At 49.2% G+C, this 27,780-nt stretch overlaps 1 protein-coding gene across 5 annotated transcripts in view; it reads right to left on the reverse strand.

The window, feature by feature from the left end:
* Positions 1-79: 79 nt before the first annotated feature.
* The window catches only part of exd3 (exonuclease 3'-5' domain containing 3), a 43,282-nt gene continuing 15,581 nt past the window's right edge, over positions 80-27,780 (reverse strand). For all 5 annotated transcript variants that reach the window (XM_072714582.1, XM_023831845.2, XM_023831847.2 and 2 more), the window contains 10 exons: positions 26,904-27,051; positions 25,614-25,812; positions 24,934-25,043; positions 23,950-24,133; positions 23,291-23,454; positions 21,055-21,246; positions 20,207-20,260; positions 19,761-19,892; positions 2,405-2,471; positions 80-1,643 (listed from right to left, as the gene is read on the reverse strand). In XM_072714582.1, the coding sequence (XP_072570683.1) occupies positions 1,291-1,643; positions 2,405-2,471; positions 19,761-19,892; positions 20,207-20,260; positions 21,055-21,246; positions 23,291-23,454; positions 23,950-24,133; positions 24,934-25,043; positions 25,614-25,812; positions 26,904-27,051 (1,603 nt within the window). In that variant the 3' untranslated portion in view covers positions 80-1,290. The remainder of the gene's footprint in view (positions 1,644-2,404; positions 2,472-19,760; positions 19,893-20,206; positions 20,261-21,054; positions 21,247-23,290; positions 23,455-23,949; positions 24,134-24,933; positions 25,044-25,613; positions 25,813-26,903; positions 27,052-27,780) is intronic.

Genomic DNA, 27,780 nt, shown 5'->3' on the forward strand with positions numbered 1-27,780 from the left:
ACAGACACAGACATGGAATTTATATACATGTGGTTCCCGAGTCCCCAGTATTCAAGGGAATAATTTATTGGACACCCCCTTAAATTTGAAGTTTATTTGCATTTTAGTTTAGTATAAAAGTACAACAAAATAATCACAGATTCAGCAAAGTACAAAACGTAATGGTATGCAGAAGAATAAATGCAACAGAACGTTTCAGTTTTTATGGAAGTTGTCTATTAACTGGAAACTTAGAGATTGCATGAAAAATTCACAAACTGACAAAGAACCTTGAGGCTGGGCCACAAAAGAATACAATTCTTTCCCAGATAGCATCCTCTCTTTCGACAGTATGGGGCAATAACGCCAATTTTGAAAGCTAAAAGCACTTATACACTGAACTAATTTAGACATACATAAGGTGCTGATTGAGATTACATGAACACTTTTTATTTGAAGTGTCATTCTGTATAGACATGGCATGCAAGAAAGTGCAGGTCTGTAATCATGGCGCATTAACATAATGAAGCTCTTAGTGCCATAAATCAGGGTTCCCCAGTTCCGGTCCTGCAGGCCCACAATCCAACACAGTTTGCAGATTTCTCTGTTCAAACACATCCTCATCAGCCAGTTACCACACAAACGCATGAATACACACACACACACAAACGTACACAGACTCCACACAAACATATGCACGCACATGTGTGTGTGTGCGCACGCACGCGCACACACACACACACACACACAAGCACAGCTAACCCGTTGCACAACCACCAAATTTTTCACATCATCTGTTTGTGTGTATATACAACACATAGACACTAATAACAATGTTGTATTTGCACAGCAAATTATTTAATAATTTTTGCGTTGTCCATAAAACATGCTATTACATCAAACCACAGATCTATTAATCCAATTAAAAAAAAAAACATTTATTCTCTGCCTACCAGAAGAGATTTCATTAATAGTAAATTAGTGAGGTCAGTTTGTAAATCTGAATTTCAATTTCCAACGGTATTCAAAGGATGGCACTGCAAACTAATAACTAATATCTTAAAAAAAAAAAAAAAATCACTAAACAGTGGATTTAAAAAATGTATGATGAAACAGTACATTTCTAAATGGGGAACTGAAACAACCCAGCAATAGAATAAATTAAGATATAAAGCATAATTAAAGAGAAAGGAGATAAATGATGCCTGAGGTTTGCCATGTACATCTAACCGAATCACTTTCCGTGAAATTCTAAGGGACAGTAGTGGCGTCCCAACAAACTCTGCACCTTCAAGCTCCCTACCAGCCAGGCTAAATGGAACCACTGGAGGTGCCTGAATCTTCATTGATGCTCAGCACCTCTTGGAACTGGGTCAGAACCCGATCAAAATGGGAGCCCTCCCAGAAAACTTTTCCACACGTAGTGCAGATGAAGAACAAGGCCACGTTGGAAAGCAGCCCCACTGGTACCGTGTGGATCTGCAGCTGGGCCCCGCTGGGGAACGTCAGAGTGTCTGGGTCCAGGTCCGAGGCGGGGGCCCAGCGACAGTGAGGCGCGTACCTGGCGCTCATGCGTCCTTTGCCAGGTGACGTGGCTGGGAGGTTCAAAGACTGATACTCCTCCTCCCAGTCCTCAGCCTGCTCCACCTGCTCCTCCATGAGCCCTACAGACACGACACACATTCAGCCGTCACCTACGAGCAGCCGACGTGACATTGGAAAATCCTTCACCGGAGCAGATTTACTGTATTGTTGTCATGTAAACATTTTACACAGATTTAACTGATTTACACACAGAGGGACTGTAGTGGTTCGCTTGGGGTCAAGTTCTATCAAAATACTGTGTCAGAGGGTGTCTTCCCAATTACCATCTTCTGTGTGACAATCCACGTTAAGTTGTGAAGGTTTTGCTCCAGCTCTATATCAGATCTCTGATCTCCAGGACCTTATAGAGCAATGCTTTGCATGGTTCTACCCATAAACTTTCCTGTTCTGAACAGTTAATTAAATAAGACTCTAGGCAGAAGTTCATCTTTAATCAAGTGTAGAGTTTAGTCTTTGCAGTCTGTAGCCCTTAATGCTTTACATAATCAGTACAGACAGGTACTCATATACTAAACACCCAGTCCTCTGCAATTGACGTGTGTCCAGGGAATAGCTTAGTTTTGCTATTTTTGCGAGTTAACACTTAAACCTCAGACATGTACGGTTTTTATTTTATAGTATGTGGATCCTACTAAGACTAACTTTTCTTCTTCTTTTTTTTTTTTTTTTAAATTAAGTGCCCTTCTAACAGACACAGAGGTGGGGTTTCTGATCAGTGTCTCCTGCTTCTGTCTTGTTCTGCGATGTCCTTGTCTAGTGAGACTTTGTCATAATGCCTTAGAAGGCCTGGGGGCAGAGAGCGTGATGTGTTGAGACTGACCTCTCTCTTTCAGTATGCGTGCCATCTCTTCCCTGGGAAGCTTCATGTACTGGTCGCCATTACATGCCTGAAAAGACATCAGACGCGGCCACTCGCTGAGATTTTAATGCCGAAACGCGCTCGGACAACAAACAGGCCACTTACGAGACCGCATTTAAAACAAGCAGGTTACAGCCATCAGCGGCAGAATAGCGAAACAAGGTCACCCAACATACTATCAAGATAAGAGAGGGCAAGGTGAATGAGACACGTCGCCCGTGTCCCACCCTCAGAGCAATTCAACCGTCTGATTCAGGATGACTTTTGTCCCACACGTCTCATTCCCAGAGCAGAAAATGCTGGAATATGCATGGGAAAGTCAAATTGACGGAGCGACTATTTACTCGAGCAAAGTTTCCCATGGGCACAGAACAGGTAAAAACCTGCTAGACGCACGTAGCCGTCTTGCTCTCGCACACAGTGGCCGTCCCCTCACCCCCGCACGCCACTTTCCCCAGTAAGAGGATTACTTGTGTTTAACGTACAGAGGCTTCAGAATTCTGTCACACCACCGTGGCGCAGTTTGTTTTAACAACCTGTAGCGCAAATATGCTCGACAGCGGCTTCAAGCAAACTGAAAAACCTATGAGTCATCTTTTTCACACTTAAGAATGACTGTTGGGCCTCTCATCCAACACCATGTTCTTTTGTCTCGAGAATGATACTCCCAGAGCCGGGTGGTTATTCTTAAAAAATGTATTTTGGTGCTAAGCCAAATTTACAAGAGCAATTTGGTATCAAAATTGACATCAACTAAAATTAACGGCAGTAATAATGATAACAAACCAAACTGGCAATAGTCAGTCTGTGGTGCAGAGACAGGAAGGCACTACTACACATACAGTAATACTGTAACTGTCACAATGACACTAATGCACATAACTCCTATTAACGTTCTTAGGCAAAGAAGCACAATCAATCAAAGTTAGTGTCTTTGGACCGGTTACATCCTGTTGAAAAGTGAACCAATATCCCAGGTCTAACCTTGCTTAAAGCATTAAACTTCAGGATGAGCCCTCAGAAGCTGCAAGCTGTGAAATCAGACCCCTAAGACATAGCTATTTATTGTGTAAACACAAATGCCCAGTTACTATCTCCGGCTATTTTTTTTCTTTTTCAGAAAGGTGACTTTTATGCCGTTACGTGATATGTAGATCTGCCGTGTCTTGGAGCCTGTGCACTGCACTGACAAGACAGCAGGAAGCCTCTCTTGATGTGACAACAAAGCGTGTTTGAATATGAGGGTGTGCTGGGGGGGGGGAAGTGAGGGGAAGGAAGGGGGGGTGAGTGGCGATAAAGAGAAGAGAGGGAACGGGGGAAGGGAACGAGGGGAGAAAGTACATTCCCAGAGCATGAAGCTTCAATCTCCCCAGGCTGGTCCCATGGGAAAATCCAGGCCTACATGCAGGAGGACGGGCTCTGAGGCAGCTGGGTCACATGGCCGCGCAGCCAGCCAATGAACCGTGAGTGATTTGATTCAAAAAGTGGACATGTCAGGTAAGAAATGATGCGAGCTAGTGTGGGAAGAGGGGGAGGGGGGGCAGAGTCAGATTTCTCTCTCTTTAACCTCAACAAACGCAATCTCTGAAATCAGGGTACAGAAAGCGCTTTGGCTCTTTGACTAACTGCTCATATTTTCTTATTTGGTTTTATGCAGATAGGACGACACAGGATATTCAATCACATCAAGCACATTAAAAGGTACTGGAATTATTTTTAAATTTAGTTATCTATATAAGATGTGGTTAGATAGTTAATAGGAAGCTATATAACACATTTATAATACCCTGTAATTATCATACAGTATCAGCCACAATTTCTAAACCAAAACCGGATGCGCCTATGAGGAAATTTGTCCAGTGTATGATTGTACTGTAGATTAATCAATGCTGGGGCATGAGAGCACTCAAAAATGAATTTTGAAATTATTCCTCAAAATTCACCAGTGTGTCATGAAATCTGTTCCAATTTATTACTATTCTGACTGTCATTTTGAAGTAATTCTGCAGGGATTTTTTTATTTTTTTTTTAACAAATAATGCTTCAAAAATGTTACTTGGACCCTGTTGTTTTGGAGAAGTACACCCATCCTTCCATTTTCTGTAACTGCTTCAGGGTCGCAGTGGTTCTGGAGCCGATCCCGGAGACTATGGGCGCAAGGCAGGGAACAATCCAGGATGGGGCGCCAACACATCGCAGGGCACAATCACACACCATTCACTGACACACACCTACGGGCAATTTGGTAATTCCAATTAACCTCCGGATGTTTATGGACTGTGGGGTGAAACCGGATTACCTGAAGGAAACCCCACGACGAACATGCAAACTCCACACACGTGGAACCATGGAGACTCGAACGCTGGTGAAAAGGCGACAGTAGTTTTAGCACTGCGCCACCATGCCGCCCCTTTGGGAAAGTCAGCACCTCCAATTTCAAGTTGAATGCGTCAGGATTAGCATAAGCGGACCATCCGTCTTCAGCTCAATCGATTGAGGACGTCTCCCAGCGAGCTCCCCGGGCATCACGGGCCTTATTGTGCATCTGTCCATCACATTCCTGCCCTGATTAAGCAAGGTCATCATAACTAGATTATAACTAGTATAAGATTACTTTGCTCTGCATGTATGCTTCTAGTCACACCCCTCCACGCTCCCCATCACCTTCCTTTAAACTTTGACCTCTGACCACATCCTTCTAGGGGTAAATTAACACGTACGCCTTTCAAGAACACCCAGCTGGGACACAGCAGCACCGAAGCAGCTGTAACTCACTTGAAGCACAGGTGTGTCGACAGTCCAGCAATGTCAAGTTTAGTTCAACAGCATGACACACATTTCTGTCATTCTTCTGTAAAAAACTGTGACTGCATTAAATCTGCCCAGCAGCTCTGGGCAGTATTTCCCTTCAGAGGCTCGACACGCCTCACCTTTCCCACCGTCTTCTGCTGCTGGAGGGACACATACTAGGACACCCAGTGTCAAACAGTGCAGCTCACTACTGGTGTCACCTCCTGGATTCACGGCAAGAGATTAGCTGGTTCCCTCAGCGGGTCATTAGGCTACCGGGTGCTAATCTTCTTGCCAGGTAAGTCATGCAGGTCGTGGCAGAGCAAGGTCAATCTCCAGTCAGCGCTTGGTACGCTAACATATGACATTAAATTTCCATTCATTGAGCAAATGCTTTTGTCCTAGGGTCAGGTGGATCCTGGAGCGATTAGGGTTAAGGGCCTTGCTCAACGGTTCAACAGTGAGATCACTTTGGCAGTCATAGGATTTGAGCAGGCAACCGTCTACCCACAGGGGGAGGGCCCTAAACCACGGAGTCACTCATACAGACCCCTAAACCTGCAGGCCAGCTGATATTAATGGGGTGGCTCGGTTATGAAGCTGGTGTCGGGCTTTGACAGTACCTAAACTAAACATGGGAACGCTTGAGAAGGGTGTAAGCCTCGTCGAGTCACAGAGCAGCAGCGGCCCCCGCCGTACCCGCCGCCCTCTCCCAGCGCCTCGGCCGCATGGGAGCGCCGCACCACCGTTGCGCAACATCACATATCTCACACCTTCTCCCACAAGCATGCACAGGCATCTGCGGAATGTTATTGTAATGCTCCATGATTCATCCCAACCGTAAATATTGACACCAACTGCAGGAGCACCCTCTCCCTGGGAACCATGTGGGACTGACCGGTCCTGGGGGGTGACACATTTTGGCAAGGGGATGCATGGTGAGGTGAGGTGGGAGCCGGGTGGGTCATGAGGAAGGAGCCGGCCCTGAGGGCCGAGCCGTGTCCTTCCTCGTAGCTACTGGCGGTTGACTGTCCATGCAGGTCTTCGCCATGGACCCAAGCTTTAGTGCTCCGAATGGGGTGCATCCCAGATAAGCCCATGTGCAGCTGGCTAGTACAGAATTTCCTCTTCAGCAGGTTAGGATGCTGTGTTTCTGTTGTCAGCTCAAATCCAAGGATCATTGTAGTGGTTTCACCATCGAGCCCTCGAGCAAAGCCTTTAACTCCCAACTGCTCCAGGGACTGTCTGGTCCTGCTTTTGTGCCAACTAAATAAATCCAACGTAAATGTAAACGGTCCAACCGACTCTCCAGGAACACAGTTGCCAAAGTCAGGTCTTATCCAATCCCTAGAGGGCTTTGCCACAAGCAATATGTGTAGGGAGAGAATTTGCAACAGGTTACCTACTTTCACAAGAACGAAAAGATGAAAAGGAGTGTTGGGTGATTCTGGGGCCGTGACAGAAATCTGAGGGAGAAAAGGGAGGGAGAAAGAGGGGCGTTTCTGCCCCTGATCTGAGGGACAGAGCATCGCACTTGGGGTGGGGGGTTAGAGAGCTCGGTGGGAAAGCAGGGGGAGGGGCTGCTGGCCAGGCCACACACTGACCGAGCAGAGCAGAGGCAGGCAGCCTACGGAACAACCAGCACACAGATAGTGGGCTTTGAACCAAATTACATGTGTCAGCAAGCGTTAAAAAATACATAAGAGGAGCATAACTTGCACAGCCCAACAAAGAGCTATACCCAGAACCCTGAAGATCAGGCACAGCATAGAGCTATACCCAGAACCCTGAAGATCAGGCACAGCACAGAGCTATACCCAGATCCCTGAAGATCAGGCACAGCATAGTACAGAGCTATACCCAGATCCCTGAAGATCATTTACAGAGCAGCAGCGTGTCTCCGAATAGTATTTTTCTCAAAGGTACAATGCCTGTGCTCCTAATGAACAAACCTCGGGCTTCTTTTAAAGAAATCTGTGTTCAGCAAGTTGCAAGTTTTTCTTTCCATCCATCCATCCATGTCAGGGTCATAGGGTACTATGTTCGTGGATTGATGCAGATTAATACCACAAATCCATCGATCCTGCACTGGGCCGGGGGGCCTGGAGCCTCTCAAGCACGACCCTGCACAGGAAGCAGCTACACTGCAGGACGTGCGCAGGAGCAGTCTCTCACCCACAAGCACATACTGGTGCTCAGTTTAGAGATGCCACCTCATTGGCCGTCTTTGGACAGCGGGAGGCAACCAGAGTCGGGGGGGAACCGAGCGACACTGGGAGAACATGCTAACCGCTGACACGCGGGGCGATGCGCAAGGGCACAGGGCCCCCGCCTTCTTTACACTCAGTGTTGCACAACACACATCAAACAGTCATTTTCCAGCCTCCCCTTTAATCGGGCATATGCAGGTGTGTTTATTTTGATCGTCATTTCTTTAACCGATGCCGCTTTGCGTGCTCCTTTCAAGTGGTATCTCCAAAAAAAGAAACGAAAGAGATCAAGAGCATAAAATCTTCAAAAGATTTCTTTGGCAATTTGTGAATCCCAAAGCACTACTGTCTGGTCTATTAAAATATGCTACACATTGAGTCAGGCCCTTAATTATTTCAGTAACGCTGGAAAAATCCAAGACGGCTTCTGTAGTAATCTAACAAAGGTTTTGAGTCAAGAACCCTGATTAGATGGCAAGGATTCATTTATAGATAGATACTTTATTAATACCAAAGGAAATCATAGCTTTACAGCAGCACAATACACGCGTTAACACATTAATAGACAGTAATGATAAATAATAGACAACAATAAACTGTAACTGTGCAAAGAATGTCAGGGAAAGTATTACATGGGATTCCACAGTGACGGGTCACGTGTGACCCCGCTGTACAGCGGCTGCGGGTCAAGATCGCATAAAACCACCCCGGCCGTCTGCCAACTGCCCAGGAGCAGGAGCGCGAGAGTGGGGAGATAAAGAGGGACGGAAGGAGAGGCGGGAGTAGAGGGTTAATGCCATGGGACATGGCCATTGTGGGGGTGGGGGGGGGGATGAGGAAGGACTTCAAAGCAGAGCCTGTAGCCTGGAGATGGAAGGAAGGGAAGGAAGAGAGGGATTGGTGAAGGAAAGCAAAACAGGGTGCTGAAAAAGAGGAGCAGAGGCAGGTTAGGGGGCTTATGGTGGGGTGGAGACAGAGCCGGTTGGGGGGGGGGGGGGGTGAACTCTGGTGGGTAACGCCGGCGGGGGAGGGAGCAGCCTGGCCCAGCCCAGCCCAGGAGAGGTGCTGTGTCAGAGCCCCGGCAAATTCCCCAGGGCCGGCCCAGGGCAGTTCTTTCGGGCTCCTGTGACACGGTAATTACAAGTGTGGGAACTGAATCTGTCCCTCTTTTGGTGCCCCCTAAGCCACCAACCCCCCGCCTCTGGCCACAAACCCACCCCGACCCACTATCTCACCACACCCCCAGGACCCCCGCCCCCCAGCCCCCTTCCTCATTATCTCACAGCGCAGCACTGTCTCTGCCTCTCTCCATCAAGCCCTCCGTCTGCCCCCCCCCCCCCACTATCTCAGCACTGATAACCATGGGAACTGCACTGTGGGAACCAGCCACAAGTTCACAAAAATAGAAAGAGGGGCCAAGGGAAGAGCAGGGGGAAATTTATCCTGGGCAGATTTATCTAGACAGACAGGTAGACAGATGTCCAATGCGATCTCCCGGGGGACGTCCCACACTCGGAGCTTGCCCCGACACGCATTAGCGCCGAGCCAATCTTGCACTTGTGCGGAGGGTGTGATGCCTACGCAGGAGGAGTCCCAGGCCAGGCCCGATGACAGCGCCACATGCGCTCCGCTGGTTTTCCGGGGTCCAATCGGAGTGCCGTACCCTCACTTCCCCCAATGCAGGAGCTGCAGCCTACGTTAGCCATTCTTGTGAGAACAGGAGCTACGTGATGGATCCAGGAGCAACATCTCTTATTTTTCAACCTCGGTTTTTCCATTCCATTTTTATCCAGCGTCTTTCGCCGATACTGGCTCTCCCAGGCTGTTCCCAAGCCACATTTTGTGACCTCTCTGTTCCTAAAGCTCCGTTGTCACCCACCCCGACAAGTCCCGTTGGGAGGGAGGGGGGTTCTTGTTCGATCCTTCCCACCCCTGCCTGGCCAGTGCTCCCAAAACAAACAGACTCACGACCCTGATAGCATCACGGAGACTGGCGGAAATACTGCCAGGCTAAATGCACTAGTGATTCCCAGGCCCGACACAGCTCAAAGCCTAAAAGCGGCTCACAGACCAAGGGACCTAGGGACTCAGAAGCGTGGTGCGTCAGTAACTGGGAGACCCAGAAGTGCAACGCGTCAGTAAACGGGAGACTCAGAAGCGCGACGCGTCAGTAAACGGGAGACCCAGAAGTGCAACGCGTCAGTAACTGGGAGACCCAGAAGTGCAACGCGTCAGTAAACGGGAGACTCAGAAGCGCGACGCGTCAGTAAACGGGAGACCCAGAAGCGCGACGCGTCAGTAAACGGGAGACCCAGAAGCGTGGCGCGTCAGTAAACGGGAGACCCAGAAGCGCGGCGCGTCAGAAACCGGGAGACCCAGAAGTGCGACGCGTCAGAAACCGGGAGACCCAGAAGTGCAACGCGTCAGTAAACGGGAGACACCCCTTGCTAATGGCTCGAAAGGCAGCCTGATGTATTGTTTGAGTCCTCACCACACCCCAGCTTCAGCATTCCTGTGTGGAATCCACTGGACTCTTGAATTACTAAACTGATTTATTAAATCGCCTGCACTTGTCACAAACCAATGGAAAATTTTCCTTCCATTGTGTATTTTACATACTTTCGCTGCCTTTTTTTCAACACATAAGTTATTCATTCCAGCTTTTACATGCAATGTAACCTAAGTAGAACTGTAATCACTGTTGTTGGTCACACTCGTTATCTTGTTGGCAAACCCATTGCAATATGTACAGTATATTCATTTATTACTGCCTTCTGTGTTTATTGTTCTATGTTTAAGGTCTCACATAAACAGCACTCCATCTCTCTGCACGCCTGCACATGTTGAAATGACGATTCCTGCACTGCCACGTCCTGTCACTTTTGCACTTTGTTGTACAGCATATACCATATCATCCAGTCACTGTCTATGTGGTATGCGAAGTACGTCGTCCAGTCACCGGGACAATGTAGTACGTGAAGCGTACTGCCCAGTCACTGTGTCAATGTAGCACGTGAAGTATACTGCCCAGTCACTGTGTCAATGTAGCACGTGAAGTATACTGCCCAGTCACTGTGTAAATGTAGCACGTGAAGCGTACTGCCCAGTCACTGTGTCAATGTAGCACGTGAAGTATACTGCCCAGTCACTGTGTAAATGTAGCACGTGAATCGTACTGCCCAGTCACTGTGTCAATGTAGCACGTGAAGTATACTGCCCAGTCACTGTGTCAATGTAGCACGTGAAGTATACTGCCCAGTCACTGTGTCAATGTAGCACGTGAAGCGTACTGCCCAGTCACTGTGTAAATGTAGCACGTGAAGCGTACTGCCCAGTCACTGTGTAAATGTAGCACGTGAAGTATACTGCCCAGTCACTGTGTAAATGTAGCACGTGAAGCGTACTGCCCAGTCACTGTGTCAATGTAGCACGTGAAGTATACTGCCCAGTCACTGTGTCAATGTAGCACGTGAAGCATACTGCCCAGTCACTGTGTCAATGTAGCACGTGAAGCATACTGCCCAGTCACTGTGTAAATGTAGCACGTGAAGCATGCTGCCCAGTCACTGTGTCAATGTAGCACGTGAAGCATGCTGCCCAGTCACTGTGTCAATGTAGCACGTGAAGCATGCTGCCCAGTCACTGTGTAAATGTAGCACGTGAAGCATGCTGCCCAGTCACTGTGTAAATGTAGCACGTGAAGCATGCTGCCCAGTCACTGTGTCAATGTAGCACGTGAAGCATACTGCCCAGTCACTGTGTCAATGTAGCACGTGAAGCATACTGCCCAGTCACTGTGTCAATGTAGCACGTGAAGTATACTGCCCAGTCACTGTGTCAATGTAGCACGTGAAGCATACTGCCCAGTCACTGTGTCAATGTAGCACGTGAAGCATACTGCCCAGTCACTGTGTAAATGTAGCACGTGAAGCATACTGCCCAGTCACTGTGTAAATGTAGCACGTGAAGTATACTGCCCAGTCACTGTGTAAATGTAGCACGTGAAGTATACTGCCCAGTCACTGTGTAAATGTAGCACGTGAAGCATACTGCCCAGTCACTGTGTCAATGTAGGACGTGAAGTATACTGCCCAGTCACCGGGTCAATGTAGTACGTGAAGTATACTGTCCAGTCACTGTGTCAATGTAGCACGTGAAGTGTATCATCACACTCACACACCATTCACACCTATTGTCAATTTGGTAACACCAATTAACCTCAGCATGGTTTTGGACTGTGGGGGGGAAAACAGAGTACCCGGAGGGCAGAACATTGATATATTCATGGGTTAACAGCAAGGATCTCTTGAATCTCGACAATGAAGTTTGACTTGACCTGAAAGCTATAAAGACGGGGTGGGTCTCACATGCCGTGTTGAGCATAAAAGCTCAGCACATCACATTGTTGGCTCTGCAGGCTGCGTGTTTAAGATCACAGAGCTGTGCTGAACTGTGGAGACATGTTTCGTAACATCGTGAAGGATTGTGCCGGTTCCCAGGCATGAGTTCATCACGCAAAGTGCGTGCACCAGACTGCACTGTTTGTCTGTGTAGGCACAGACATATGCTGTCATCTTATTTAACAGAAAATGCTTCCTCACAGGACACACGCGGGTACCTGCACACAGAGACATGTTCAGGCAACTGTCGCTCGCGATATCCCACATCCATCTTCCAGGAAACAACACACCAAGGCTGTAATTTGGTTAAATCGGCCATGCATGCGTCTGCTCAACCGTGACTGACAGCTCCAATGATGTGTGTTCTCACAGATGTTATAGCCTAGCATTGCAACATTAAGGTAGAATTGTCAATGGCGATTACTTGCTGGAAGCGAACCATCACTAATTTTCCAATATCACGCCAATCAATAATCAACATATATCCCTTTGTTGACAGTAATTTGCAGTTTGGTGCAGCAGGGCAAAAAAATACCTTGGGGAGGTTCACACACGTCTTAATTTACGACACTAAAACCAGTTATATTTAATTAATTGCAGTGTGACTAAGGCTCCATTCACTGATGTCCCTGGCAGGTTGGCGTGAATGTTTGGTGGCCTGCGGGCTTGTAAACGCCAGGGGGAAAGCTGGCATGTCGGGATGCCTGTTTGGGACAAAGTAGCTAATTAAGGAGAGTGACACACGCAATAACCATTAAAGAGTTTCATGACAAGCATTAAGCAATCTCAGATCTGGCAAATGCTGACGAGTGAATGTAGGGAAAACAAAACAAAAAACAAAGCAAACCAGGGTGAAAATGGTCATTGAAACATACTCCACAACACTACAGCAACATGCTTTTGTTCATATTCCAAACAAAACCAAAATCACCAGGCTCTTAAAAGTGTTAAGTAAGATTATTAACCCCATACCTAAAGAGAATGTTTTTTTATTATTATTTGTCCCATTTGAGTGAGAAGGCAGATTGTACCCTTCAAATAATTACTATCTGGGCAAACTCTGACAAGTCAAGAACTGAATAACTGAAAGTAATAAACAAACTGCAAAAATGATGACAATTATCCATGACTGTGGCAAGGATAAGCAGTTCGAAGATGGATGGATAGGTGTTTGGATAATAACAGAAGGTTACATTATTTTATCTGTGGTGAGCAATGCCACATGAAACCATATTTTACGTCTGAAAATGATTTTCCGACCCTGCCTTTGTATGCTACAGCTTTGGACATTCGTTCCTTATTTTACACAGTGCAAAGTTTGTCATAAATCACCAATTTTGCCCTTAAAACAGGACAATCACAGCGATGAAGGAAAATATGGCTGTATGCACAGACAACCTTGGCATTTGGGGGGATACAATGATAGGAAGATGGTCAGAAACGTAATGAAGCACAAGAGAAGGGGATAATGGAATTGCTTTCCCTTAAATGGGACATTTTGCAATAAAAGGGTTAACAGCAGAAACATGAGGTGAAAACTGTAATAAGGCGATTCATTTTGCCCTGTGGCTGCCTGCCCGTTTAGCTGAATAGCGTACTCATTCAAATACAATATTTTGTAGACACAGAAAATAAAATACTGCTAGGGAAAATTTTAGATAACACATCTACAATTAAGCATCGTTCTCGCACCAAATACGACCCAACACACCTCAGTTTCCTCAGTTATATTCATGTCCAGCTGCTGCAAACTGCTGCTACTGTACCAGTTCAATATCCGTAAAAACACAGCAACTGCACAAGCAGAGGGCTTTCCCCACCGCTATTCTAACTTTCGCTTTCATCATCAAACCGCACTTACGTTCGCATTAACCACCCTGCAGACCTCACAGAACACTCAAACCAAACAAAAACATACAGTATAAAAGGAAAAAAAGGAATACAGTATATTCTGCAGAAATCACATTTTGGCCGTATGCTTTTGAACCACATTTAAAAAAAAAAATAAAAAGTTTTACTATTGTATAAAGAGCCGAGAGTATTCCGATCGATAACCGGTAGCACTGAGGCTTCCCCACAGACCCCCACTCCCCGATGCTGACGCGGCAAGCGGCAGACCCCTGGCAGTGCCCCCACGATCCCCCACTCCCCGATGCTGGCCGGCAAGCGGCAGACCCCTGGCGGTACCCCCGCGATCCCCCACTCCCCGATGCTGGCCGGCAAGCGGCAGACCCCTGGCGGTACCCCCGTGATCCCCTGTTCCCCCTCCACCATCTCCTGCTCCGGAGAACATAAACAGCTCTGTCTGGCTAGGGCCAGTTCTCATGACATCACACCACTGCAGGAATGCTTTGTCAAAACCATAAACCAGTTCCAGTAAAAGGAAGACCTCTCTCTCTCTCTCTCTCCTGCCCTGCACTGTTTTTATAGACAGAGGCCAGAACGAGACCACACAATATGCTGCTTAAGTGGAGAAAGTCAATTTGACGGGTGGCTTACAGACAGATCAGTGCTCTAACTTTTTCCTCTGTGTTTGTGCCTTTAGGAGAAGCAGGGAGAGCGGGAGAGGTCAGGAGACACACACAGGGAATGGTGAGGGACTGGGGGATCACGCAGGGGGAATAGCGGGGAGTAGGGGGATCACGCAGGGGGAATAGCGGGGAGTCGGTGGATCACGCAGGGGGAATAGCGGGGAGTAGGTGGATCAGGCAGGGGGAATAGCGGGGAGTAGGTGGATCAGGCAGGGGGAATAGCGGGGAGTAGGTGGATCACGCAGGGGGAATAGCGGGGAGTAGGAGGATCACGCAGGGGGAATAGCGGGGAGTAGGAGGATCACGCAGGGGGAATAGCGGGGAGTAGGTGGATCACGCAGGGGGAATAGCGGGGAGTAGGTGGATCACGCAGGGGGAATAGCGGGGAGTAGGTGGATCACGCAGGGGGAATAGCGGGGAGTAGGTGGATCACGCAGGGGGAATAGCAGGGGGGTGGAGGATCACGCAGGGGGAATAGCGGGGGGGTGGAGGTTCACGCATGGGGAATAGCAGGGGGTGGGGAGATCACGCAGGGGGAATAGCGGGGAGTAGGGGGATCACGCAGGGGGAATAGCGGGGAGTAGGGGGAATAGCGGGGAGTAGGGGGATCACGCAGGGGGAATAGCGGGGAGTAGGTGGATCAGGCAGGGGGAATAGCGGGGAGTAGGTGGATCAGGCAGGGGGAATAGCGGGGAGTAGGTGGATCACGCAGGGGGAATAGCGGGGAGTAGGAGGATCACGCAGGGGGAATAGCGGGGAGTAGGAGGATCACGCAGGGGGAATAGCGGGGAGTAGGTGGATCACGCAGGGGGAATAGCGGGGAGTAGGTGGATCACGCAGGGGGAATAGCGGGGAGTAGGTGGATCACGCAGGGGGAATAGCGGGGAGTAGGTGGATCACGCAGGGGGAATAGCAGGGGGGTGGAGGATCACGCAGGGGGAATAGCGGGGGGGTGGAGGTTCACGCATGGGGAATAGCAGGGGGTGGGGAGATCACGCAGGGGGAATAGCGGGGAGTAGGGGGATCACGCAGGGGGAATAGCGGGGAGTAGGGGGATCACGCAGGGGGAATAGCGGGGAGTAGGGGGATCACGCAGGGGGAATAGCGGGGAGTAGGGGGATCACGCAGGGGGAATAGCGGGGAGTAGGGGGAATAGCGGGGAGTAGGGGGATCACGCAGGGGGAATAGCGGGGAGTAGGGGGATCACGCAGGGGGAATAGCGGGGAGTCGGGGGATCACGCAGGGGGAATAGCGGGGAGTCGGGGGATCACGCAGGGGGAATAGCAGGGAGTCGGGGGATCACGCAGGGGGAATAGCGGGGAGTCGGGGGATCACGCAGGGGGAATAACGGGGAGTAGGTGGATCACGCAGGGGGAATAGCGGGGAGTAGGTGGATCACGCAGGGGGAATAGCGGGGAGTAGGTGGATCACGCAGGGGGAATAGCGGGGAGTAGGTGGATCACGCAGGGGGAATAGCGGGGAGTCGGGGGATCACGCAGGGGGAATAACGGGGAGTAGGTGGATCACGCAGGGGGAATAGCGGGGAGTAGGTGGATCACGCAGGGGGAATAGCAGGGGAGTAGGTGGATCACGCAGGGGGAATAGCAGGGGAGTAGGTGGATCACGCAGGGGGAATAGCAGGGGAGTAGGTGGATCACGCAGGGGGAATAGCGGGGAGTCGGGGGATCACGCAGGAGGAATAACGGGGAGTAGGTGGATCACGCAGGGGGAATAGCGGGGAGTAGGTGGATCACGCAGGGGGAATAGCAGGGGAGTAGGTGGATCACGCAGGGGGAATAGCAGGGGAGTAGGTGGATCACGCAGGGGGAATAGCAGGGGAGTGGGTGGATCACGCAGGGGGAATAGTGGGGAGTAGGTGGATCACGCAGGGGGAATAGTGGGGAGTAGGGGGATCACGCAGGGGGAATAGCAGGGGGGTGGAGGTTCACGCATGGGGAATAGCAGGGGGGTGGGGGGATTACACTTAAATTCACTGTATTAATGTTTGGAGGAAAAGCCTTGTACAGGGTCTCTGTTTTGTTCCCTCCCTCTCTTTCTCCCCCTCTCTCTCTCACTCGTGCACTTGCTTTCTCTAGCCATCCAGCCCAGTGACTACAGCAGGGGCAGGAAGCAGATTGGCTCCCAGACAATGGGACACATCAAACACCACCCCCCCACCCCTCCAAGCCCTCACAGTCTCACCGGCTCTAACACACAAATGCCAGCCGGCCAATCAAAACACGGCTCAGAGTGCATAAACAACAGCGCAAGACAAACAGGACATTCCTGCTGCCGGGCGAGCTGGAATCCTGAGCCCGACTAATCGGGATCTCAGAGATGGAGAGAGGGGAGCACTCAGGGAGGTGGGATATGGGTGAGCAGGACCACAGGAAAGCAAGCCGCATCATTAGCCTCCTGAAAAGAACCCGGTCTTGAATGACACGCCATTATACACACAACTCAGTCCATCCACCAAGTCATCGAGGTCTTAGAAAGTGCGCACTGAAAAACTTATTGACAAAGAATAGAAACGGCTGGAGAGACAGCAATGGATTAATAACTACTGAGGAATTAATAATATTGTGTAACTGCTTAGCAACAATGTTTATCACAAGGATGAAACATTTCCGTTACACAGCTACATATTTACTTGAAAGGCATAGAAGCAACTTCCCTCTGGGGAAACTTAACCCTGCAGCCTCCTGGTCTGGCTGCTTAAGCACAGCACCAAACACCATTCCCAATAAGATAAGGTGCCCTTCCGATAACTTCTGTGCTCAAACTTGGACTCAGACGTGGAAGTCAGACACATTAGCCTTGCTAAATACTTCCAAATATATTATCATCATATCCAACTAATAACCAACTTCCACATTTCCAGTGGAAGAATTTTCCTGGGATTTTTCTTTTTTCCCTACAGGAGATTCATATCTCTTCTGCTTGACTCATACACAAAAAACACAAATTATGGTGCATTGTGGGAAAGACCTACATCTGCAGGTCATCCCTCTATGTTCTAAGCAGAAATAACACCTGGACAAAGTTTTCGGGGGAAAAAAAAAAGAAACGTATCAGATTTCGGGAATGGGTTAAAATGCCCTCAGTGAATCACGTGTGACTCTTTCGTCTCTCCTGTCGGGGGCCTCTCCCATGTTTGGGATTGCTTCCCCTGGAATGCTCTGGAATGCTCTAGCGTGTCTGTGGAAGGCCTCCCCCCCGCCAGACCCCGCTCCATTCGTCCCTCAGTTGTCCCCCAGAGGCCGATAAGCGTGACAGATGAAAAACGAGAGCCCGTATTTCGACTCTGCGAGCCCCAGGAGTTCAGCAGTACACCCTGGTCACGTTCCACCTTTATTCTATACTGGGTCTCTTCGCCACCCCCAGGTCGGCTGGGCAGGACGTGTGCCGGGAAACGTCGGCAGACGCTTCCTCTGAGCGCGGCGCCCGGTTTATGGCCCTGGGGTCGCACGTCGGCACATGGGCGGCCGCTCAGGCGTGACCCCCCTCCCCCCCCCGGTCTCGCGTCGCATTCTTACACGTTCCTCTTACGCATCCTTAAGAGATCAAAGACTGTACTGTCCCAGCCTTCCCCTGCGCTCCTCCGGCTTCCTGTCCCCGTCCCCCTCGCTCTCTCCCTGTCCCTCTCATTCACCCTCTGCGGCTCTCCGTCCCCAATCACGGGAACATAAAACTGCACAATGACCTCCATTGCAGCCATCTCAATAGCTATCTGTCTCAATGAAGCCCTTTAACAGATCAGCAGGCAGACACTCTAAAGGTAAAGGGAAAAAAATGCTCTTCGTAACACCATGAGGGCCGTGAAAGCCCAGTGATGTCCTGAGGGGACAAATCAAGAGTTTGACAGCAATATACTCCTGAGAAAGCATCCATTGAGTTAAAGAAACTCAGGCATACAAAGGGGTGATGCATAACAAAGCATAATTCCACACATCACAAAAAGACAAAGAGCATCGCCTGCATCTGTAGTCTGTTTAAATACTAAATCCCTCTACTCGAATTTATAGAAGTACTCAGTTAAAAAGTAAGAAACTTTACTTAAGGGAGGGCGGGCGTTTACAATGTCCAGCTGATACTACAAAATGATGTTTTACGCTTTTCAAGGGGAATTTGAAGCCCATAGTGGAGAGAGACGCAGGGAAAGATCACGGCTCTGCTGTTGTTTATGCGTCTGGGGACCTTCAAACGATCCACAGAACACAGACCTAATGAAGAAGATCACAGCAGGACCCAGAGGCAGGTCCTCAAGCACACGGTGTAAATGATATCCTGGAGTTTGGCCAGAAACCACTGAGACAAGGGGAAGACAGAGAGGAAAGGCCCGGAAAGAGGAGGGGGTCATGAATGCGAATGCCAGGAGCTGGTGGCCCCCCCGGCAACCAAAGGGTTAATGACTGTCAATCATCATCAATGGGCCACACAGTGGGCTGGGGGGGTTTCGGGAATGCCCAGCTCCCAATGTCCACTTAAAGTATAGCAAGAGCCAAAAGGGTGGCGGGGGGGGGGACACTGGTCAAGCCACCCATCCTCTGTTAATCAAAGGACTTTTACAACAGGATAACAAAAGGGTTAACCTCGCCTGGGTGGCCTTTGGAGAAGCTGGCCCATGGACCCCTGTCCACCCCCCACCTCACGTCCCGCATTCCTGCTCGCTGACTTACCCACATCGACATCTTGTTTGTACACAGCATACTGTTTGTATTCATATGTTTGTGCCCTTCCATAATGCGCTCTTATGTCCTGTGTATTGCCTGATCCTTCCTATAACTGCTGCCGTAACACCGAGATTTCCCTTCGTGGCATTAATAAAGTTCATCTTATCTTATGGCATTTTGCTCAGCAGCAGATGCTGCGTCTCGACTGGCCTGCGAGCAGCACGACACTGCGTGAGACTCACGGTACAGTGGGGGTCATGAGACCCGGAGCAGGGACTAACGTTACATAACCTCACGCAGGTTAAGGCATCACGAAGTGGCACATACAGCTTGCAATGCTTGAAATACACAAAACTGGACAAAAAAATGCAACAGCTGTCTTCCAGTATAACTAATTCATTCTCAAATAGAAGAAAAAAATATGAAGAATGACGACCATCCCTTAGAGGGGGCCAGAGCAGAGATGTGCTTAAGGCCCGTATCTTGGTGAGGTCCCATGGCCTCGCCCTCCTGTTTACAGCGCATACCAGCGACCCCATTGTTTGGCCGAATACCACAGTGACAGTTCAGGGAAACGCAGGAGGAAATGGGAAATCTGCTTTTTTAACCATTTTGAGGGCTTTTACACAGTTTTTATTTAACAGCTAAAGAGAAAAGCCCCGTGCAGCTGTGGTCATCGTCTCGGGAGAGAGGCGCCGGAGGGCTGAGCTGACCTGGCAGCGGCTGAAGATGTCATCGGGCGTCAGGCGGATGCGGAAGTGCCGGAGGACCCTGACAGCCTGGTCTCGGGCCTTCTCCGAGCAGTCCAACAGCAGGCAGCGACCCTCACCCACCTGTGACTTCAACTTGAGGGGTGGGGGCACAAAGACAGAATAAAGGAGGACATCAGACGAATGCACACTGCATCCCAAAGCAACGTACTAGTGAGGATCAGATAACAGCGTCAGTTTGTCCCCCGAGCGACCGTGACCGGCATCACGAGCATCGCTCACGGACTTGATGATGAATTCACTGTTAGCCATGGGATTCAAACCCATGACCACGATCACGGGCACAGCGTCCTAACCCCCACAGCCATACAGGTTTTAGCTTTCACACAGGACCTGTGACGCCACGTAAGCTGAAGAAGAGGGGGTCACTGAGGGTCGAGCGCACTTACGGTCTGGTACGGCTGGCCGCAGGTGAGGATGACACGGCCCTCCGCTCGGGCAAGCTGAAGGAGAGAACCACAGGCCGTCTTAGCCAGTTTGCCACGTGGCAAATGGGCCGCAACACAATGCTAAATGCTAACGTGATGCTCGCTGCCTGTAGCAGCAGGCTATGACGCAGACGCTAAGCGCACAGGAGGCCAGATGGGGCAAGGGCTCGCCCACACAGCCTTAAATCCCACGGCAATGTTTAAATAGTCCAAAGGCACAAAGCACAGGGCTTAAAGTCAGAAGCTACTTCTGCATTTGCAAGTCTCTGCCTCTGAAGCCACATCATCGTGTCAGAGGTCGCGGAGTTGGGCCTGAGGGACAGGCTTAATTATTTTAAAATGTCACAAATAAGCGCATTGCTCAAGGAATGAAAATAAAGAATGGCTAAAAAGTGTAGCAGAACACACATCATGTGGTCAGTATTTATTGTGTGTGTGTGTGTGTATATATATCATACGTAAAAAAGAAAAATGAAGAAAAATCATTTGTAAATTGGACATTCTCTTTGACCAGATACGGTGTAAAGCAGCATGTTTTGAAAGCCAAGCGATTCTCATCTTCATCCTCAGCCTCATCCTTATCCTCATCTTCACCCTCATCCTCAACCTCATTTTTACCCTCATCCTCAACCTCCGCCTCATCTTCATCCTCATCGTCCTTCTGAGCTGCTTAATAACATAACAGATAAATAATGGCTTCAGTTAAAAGAGCTGAAATAGAAACTTGTGACCCTGGAGGACAGACTGCCCACCCAGGCAGGGCAGAAGAATGACGAGGGCAGAATGCGGAGCGGCGGCGGGGGTCTAACTTTGGCTGCGACTCTGTGGTCGTCGGTGTTCTCCAGCATGAGCACGTCCACCCCCAGGCAGCGCAGGTAGCGGCCCAGTCCCTGGAGCATGTTGTCACAGACCACGCGCAGCTGGCGGGGCTCCATGGGGGGGCCCAGCTGCACTGCGGAGGGCAGGACGCCGCCCGCCGCGCCGGGGTCACCGGGGGTCACCTGCCGAGGAGCCGTTTGTTTAGTTCGACCGCCGATCCCCAGGCTAACATCAATCAAATCTAAAATCGCACACGTCTCATTGGTCATTACTCTGCTCCCCCGATCGAATAGCCTATCACAAGTCAGGTATAAAGCCGGCCCCTTAAAACAGTGGCGTTTTAACACCCTAAATGACATGGAAGAACGAAATCCCCACAGTCCAAGCAGGACCGGGTTACGAAAACTGTGACGCGACCAGAACGTGTAAAAGGCAGATCCAAGGTTCGACTTTCGAAGGACCCGAAACTCACCACTCAGCTGCCTGACATATTTGTATCTCATGGAACACTAACAGGCACAAAAGATTAAAAAAACACTAAAAGATGACATGTGGTAAGTATTACAGGCCTGTGAAGAAGGCGCCCTTCTAAGCACAAGCCTCTTTTTGCTTTTTTTAAATGAACATGCTAATGTCCACCAAGGTTCTTACACGAGTTAGTCCTTGGGCCTATTTTCTGTTTGTCATCTGTTGGCAGCATCGTCACAAATGTGTTATACAATGGAAAGACACATCCAGTCCATGTTACAGCTAGCATGGACAACTTCATAACATCACAGGCTGAATCAGAAAATAAAAAAAAGCGTTTACATCAATGCGTCAGCTGTAGCCAAGCCAAAGCACGCGTCAGACACGCATCTCATGGGAACTGGACCCAGATGCTGGACCCAGAGCCGCCTCGCCACGAAACCACACAGCCACAAAGCATCTCAGAGCCTCCCTGCCTCAATCAGCTGAAGAATAGCCCTTCCGAGGCCTAAAACCCCAACTATCAATCTTGTCCAGATAGTCCAAGTCGAACGAGCGCGGACAGACTATAGGATTCAATGTTCCTCGCACAAATAAGGTTCAAATAAGGTTTCGGCGGCAGACAAAAGATCGTAAGCTGTCAAACTTGTTAGATTTTCACATTTCCTCATGCAACCATGGATTCATATTTAGGCTCACAATTATCACAGAAAATCCCTGTAGTACATTTTCCTATGCACATTTTTAAGAGTAGACAGCAGGATAAACTTAAATGTTAGGGATGTGATTTCTTTCAGAAATGTTCACAGGATTTTAAATAAACAGACCTCTATCAGCCCTGCATACCTGCAAAGTGGACCTCTGTACTGGTTCACAAATAAACTGTACTATTACTGAGAATGTCTGTTCCTTCCCCCAGCAATGAACACTCTCCTTCCTCTGCACCACTGGTAAATGCAGAACACATACAGAGGCATTTATTTTCACTTTGAATCCACCAGAGAGAGCAGTGTCTGAGACTCGAAAACAACGCTTGTCAGCAATCAGCTTTTGCAATCGGGATTATCCGCAGCCACAGTGATTTACTTCACCTAACATTCCTTCACCCTACAGATTCTTACTTGCCAAAACAACTGCAAGTTCCCACCTACGACACAAGTGATTTGCAGCAAATAATCTGAGTCTGTATGAGAGTGAGTGTGGTGTCCCCACAAAGTGATTACAAACCTGTAATTATAACATTATGAGGGCCATTTTTTCACTTTTATAAAAATCTGTGACTGCAATCAAAAAAACTAGAAAACCCAAAAGTCTTGTATTTTCTTTGGTTACTTATGGTTAAGGTTAGGGCTGGGTAGGGGTTAAGGTTGTCACTGTTGGAATTAGGGTTATAGAAATTAATGGAGAGTCCACACAAAGATACGTGTGTGTGTGTGTGTGTGTGTGTGCGCGTACTGGCATTCTGTCCAGGTTTGGCCCTGACTGCGACCCTACATGATGGATGGCTGGATGGCTGGATGGATGGATGGATGGGTGCATAACTATGCCCACATACATGGCTGTGTATTCTTCATGGGAAAATTTCAGCTGCACATTGAGAGATTATTCAGGCAGCACCTATGTGGAAAGTACGGCTCCCTCTGCTGGTAGTACATTAAGCTACCTGCCACCCTATTTGGCCGCTGCCAGGACTCGCCATCAGTTGCTGATTTGCTGAGACCCGTTAGCTGCCGAGTTGTTATATGGTGATTAGCTGACCCTGGGAGGCCGGGCTTGCTTTCTTTTCTCCTTCAGCTTCTTCGCCTCCTTGCAGTTCCCAGCCTGACCTGCGGGGGCGCAGCAGAGGTTGGCGGGTAGGCTGTAGCGTGCTGGGTCCTGGGACAGAGCGAGGTAGACATCTAGCAGACAGTATGCATCATTGGCTGGAGAGATGGGAAGACAGATAGGCAGTGAGGCAGAAACTCAGGGAGCCGGAGAGAACAAGAGAAACCAACATATCCTCTTCTCGGTTCACTGGGCGTTCGTGATAATCCCATAAGGCGTCTCGCAAACCCTCCCCCGGCCCCGTTTGGTGTCACGTGAGGGCGTCAGCAACACCTCAGCGTCTACGAGGGCCAGAAGCTGCTCCTTCACACCTGTGCAAATCTGCTGTGTTCTGCACGCAGCAAACCACATTAGACCATGCAAGAAGAACCTTATATACCAACAGGGGCATTTACGCTATTCACAGATATCTCAAACAATCTTTTATTTGGAAGATCAAAAGCAGTTTTGTTTCTCTACTCCTTGGTGCAAAGGTTAAGACATAGTTTGCAGGTTCAATGTGCCAGTAGATTGTCCAAGCTGAGTGATCCTGCTGGTGTTCTGATACTCATATGCAGTCTGTGCCGAGCCGCCCTCTGGTCACGGCCGCTTACCAGCATAGCGCAGCTGGCTGATCCTCAGCGGCCGCCTCTCCCAGTTGGAAAGCTGCTCCGTTTTGTTCAAGGGCTTCCCCAACACTTGCTTCACCAGCAGACTGAGCCCCTTCTCCCCGGCCCCCTCCATCACATCCACCTCCTGAGCCCCCCTGGCCAAAGAACCCCGGTGACTCCGCTGTATCTGTGGGCGGAGAAGAATGTGTCAGATGGCAGAGGAAAGAGTAGTTACAAAGCACCGAGAACGGCCGCGACGAAGCACCGGTGAACGGCTGCGATGAAGCACCGAGAACGGCCGCGACGAAGCACCGAGAACGGGCGCGACGAAACACCGACAACGGCCGTGACGAAGCACCGACAACGGGCGCGACGAAGCACCGACAACGGGCGCGACGAAGCACCGACAACGGGCGCGACGAAGCACCGACAACGGGCGCGACGAAGCACCGACAACGGGCGCGACGAAGCACCGACAACGGCCGCGACGAAGCACCGAGAACGGCCGTGACGAAGCACCGAGAACAGCCACGAGGAAGCACGGAAAATGCCCGTGACAAAGTGACAAAGCACTGAAAATGACCAAAGTAAAGCATCAAAACGAACATGACGAAGTATCAAAACAGCCGTCACAACAAACCAAATTGTCCATGACGAAGCACCGAAAACAGCCAATCATGAAGCACCAATTTATGCCCAGGGTATTCCAGTAATGACTTCCTATACCTATGTATCAGAAGTATATACAGGTGTGAGAGAGTTTTTAATTAAATTCTTTTAGCCACATATTCATAGATTATTCAGACAACTCGGTGGAAAACATACCACAAACACCCTGAGCGTGCAAAATGAAATGCATGAAACCTGTAAGACGTCCCATCGGGTGTCTCCCCAAGCCGTCTGGCTCCAGGGCCCTGCCTCTCTGCCAAGGATAAACCTTTAAATGTCAGGTGGATGCAAGATGGAAATGGGGGGGGAGGGATGAACCTGTTTGTGCACGGGGAGCAGGTCCAGGACTCCATCCACCTTCAGAGGCTCATCTGCAAACTCAGACCACGTCGCCAAGAGGCTGCTGAGGTCACCTGACATGCTGTAGCCTGGAGTGGCGGGAACAGAGGCCAGCAGACGTCAGCGGGAGACCAGACTGATAACAGCTTTGATCATTCAAGTGGCTCCCTAACTGACAGGTAGATATAGAAAACAGATAACAGATTCCCATCTGTGCACAACATATTCCAAGGCTAAGCCTTTCCCCCCGTTCTTAGGTCTATTTTCTGACTTCAAAGCCCAATTGTTACTGTTACTGATGTCTAGATCTGTTTATAATTATTGACATAACTCTATTACCCTTCCCATATGTGTAAATATGATTCAAATGATGTAAATATGATTTTGACTGCTTATTGTGAGCTGTTAACCTCTGTGCGAAAATGTGCATCTGCTAATTTGTCTTTTGGTCAATCAATAAAATCTAAAAATAAACAAATGAACAAACAAACAAATAGCCCCCTAACATTGGCGACCCCCCCCCCCCTTTGCTCTCACTACTAACATAAGTCAAAGATGTAGACACTAGATGGAACAAAGACCTAGATAACAGGGAGGACAGAATGGCGACAGGTTTTCAGCCTCGGGGGGAGGGGGGGGGATCCGGGGACCTGGCTCACCCAGCTTGAGGATGGAGGGATCAGCGAAAAGCTGCCGGACGGCCTGGACCATGGAAAGGTGGCGGGAGAAGTCGGCAGCACACAGGTCCAGTAGGAAGACGTGTCCTGGCGTGGCCAGCTGGATGAGAGCCACCTTCTGCGGGGCGACACAGCCAAAGCCCGCACGCCACTCCATGTCCACTCCGACCAGAGAGCCGGGCTAGTGGGGGCGGGGGCAAGGAGGGGCAGGATGAGGCTTCATTAAAAAAATAAAGCTCAAGTAATTAGTACAAGAACAGGTACATTGTACAGTGTGTGTGTGTGTGTGTGTGTGGTCTAGTTATACATTACATTGTGGGGACCACCAAGTGATAAAAACCTGTTATTTTGGCATTGTGGGGACCATTTTTTCAGTCCCCACAAGGGGATACAGAATTTAACAAAAAATCTGTGACTGCAATCAAAAAACTAAAAATGGTGGGGCTATTCTGCGAAGGACAGGACTTGAGCTGACGACCTTCTGATGACAGGAACAGAAGTGTCTCTATATCCCCCGCCCCAGCACACTGACGGCGGTTTTCCACTGGCATACAGGAACCGAGCCGTACCCGGGCCGTACTGCGAAGACACACTAGTTACAGTGCGGTTCCAGCTCGCTTTGGTTTTCCACTACAGAAGGGTCGTCTCGGTCAAGGCGTTGCCGGGTTTGGAAAACGACAGTGACGTAAAACCAGAGATGCTTATTTACTGTTCACACGGTGTACATCATGATTTACTGTGTGCTAATTACCACTAGCATGTCTGTGGTAATTGCCGTGTTACGTTAGCATCAAACGCTAGTGGAATTAGCATTCGCTTGCATAAATTTGCATTACAAATCCATTCCATTCAGCCATCCCATAGTACTTTTTTTAAATAGAGGCTGGAAATTTTCAAGTTCAGAGTTATTGGGAATGAATCAATACATCGCAATGTGTGATACTACTAATATTGAATAATATATAGAATATGCCCTTTCCCCCCCCCCCATCAGATAATCCACGTGCAGGATATCGTTATCTCCATGCATTTCGACCAATCAGATGGTGGTGACGCAAACGGTTCGGTTTGGTCATGCTTTCCACCCAGGTAGTAAGCAGGACCATGTCAACGTGGATACGGGTCGGGTACTTTACAATGGAAATGTGCCAGCTGGCAGTATGGTTCCGGTAAAGGTCGGTTCTTGGTTGCAGTGGAAAAACACCAACAGACAGAGAGAAACACAGGGATTGACTCGTACACATCAGCAGACGCACACCGGGCCTCTGGTACCTGTAGTGCCACCTCTCTGCACAGGTCCAGCAGCTCCAGGGTGTTGACGAAATGGACGTTTTCCTTGGAAACAGGAAGCTGGTAATACCTATCTCGCTCAGTCCCAGGGGGGTCCCAGGGCTCTGGCGACAGAGAGGCGTCCTCAGATCTGCCATTGGGAGAAGATGTTATCTTAAAGAGAAAAGTCCCCACCCTTTCCCTTAGAAGCAGGACAGAATGTGATAAGGAGCGTTCAGAGATGCACTTTGAACTCAAGAATGCCATGAAGTGGAAACAGGACAAAGGGGGGTGTTTGATCTAAATGGAGGTGTGAAGAGGAAGATCTTCATCTGTAGCCAGCCGAGTGAGTGTGTGTGAGAGAGAGAGAGAGGGAGAGAGAGAGAGAGAAAGAGAGAGAGAGACAGACCAGTGTGACCACGTAAGGGGTTTATCAAGGGCACTCATTTGCAACTAGGTGCCGTCACACTCAAGTCGTTAAGGCACTTCATTTGGGGCAGAATGTACCACCATTTGCAAGAACTTTACGAGCCGGGAATGTGTGTGTGTCCCACCACAAGTCAAAAAAAATAAAAAAATTTAAAAGAGAGACAGGAAGGCAGACGATGACCTCAGACAAATGGCAGGACACTCACACATAGAAATAATTTGGCAACTGGCACAGATATGGACCCAGACTGGTAGACAAATGGGTTCCAAGGCCAGTCCAGGAAAGCAGCCCGGAACCACAGAGAAACATGCTTGTTACTGGTTAATCAGAACTCCATCAAGGGATCTTAAGCCAGAGGTCTCACACTACCGGGCCACCAGACGTTTTATACGGTCCTTTACACGTTTTTAATCCATTATCGAATCATTTTCCACTTTGTATTTTTTCATT

Source organism: Paramormyrops kingsleyae, chromosome 7 (genome assembly GCF_048594095.1).
Source record: "Paramormyrops kingsleyae isolate MSU_618 chromosome 7, PKINGS_0.4, whole genome shotgun sequence".
Taxonomy (NCBI): Eukaryota; Metazoa; Chordata; class Actinopteri; order Osteoglossiformes; family Mormyridae; genus Paramormyrops; species Paramormyrops kingsleyae.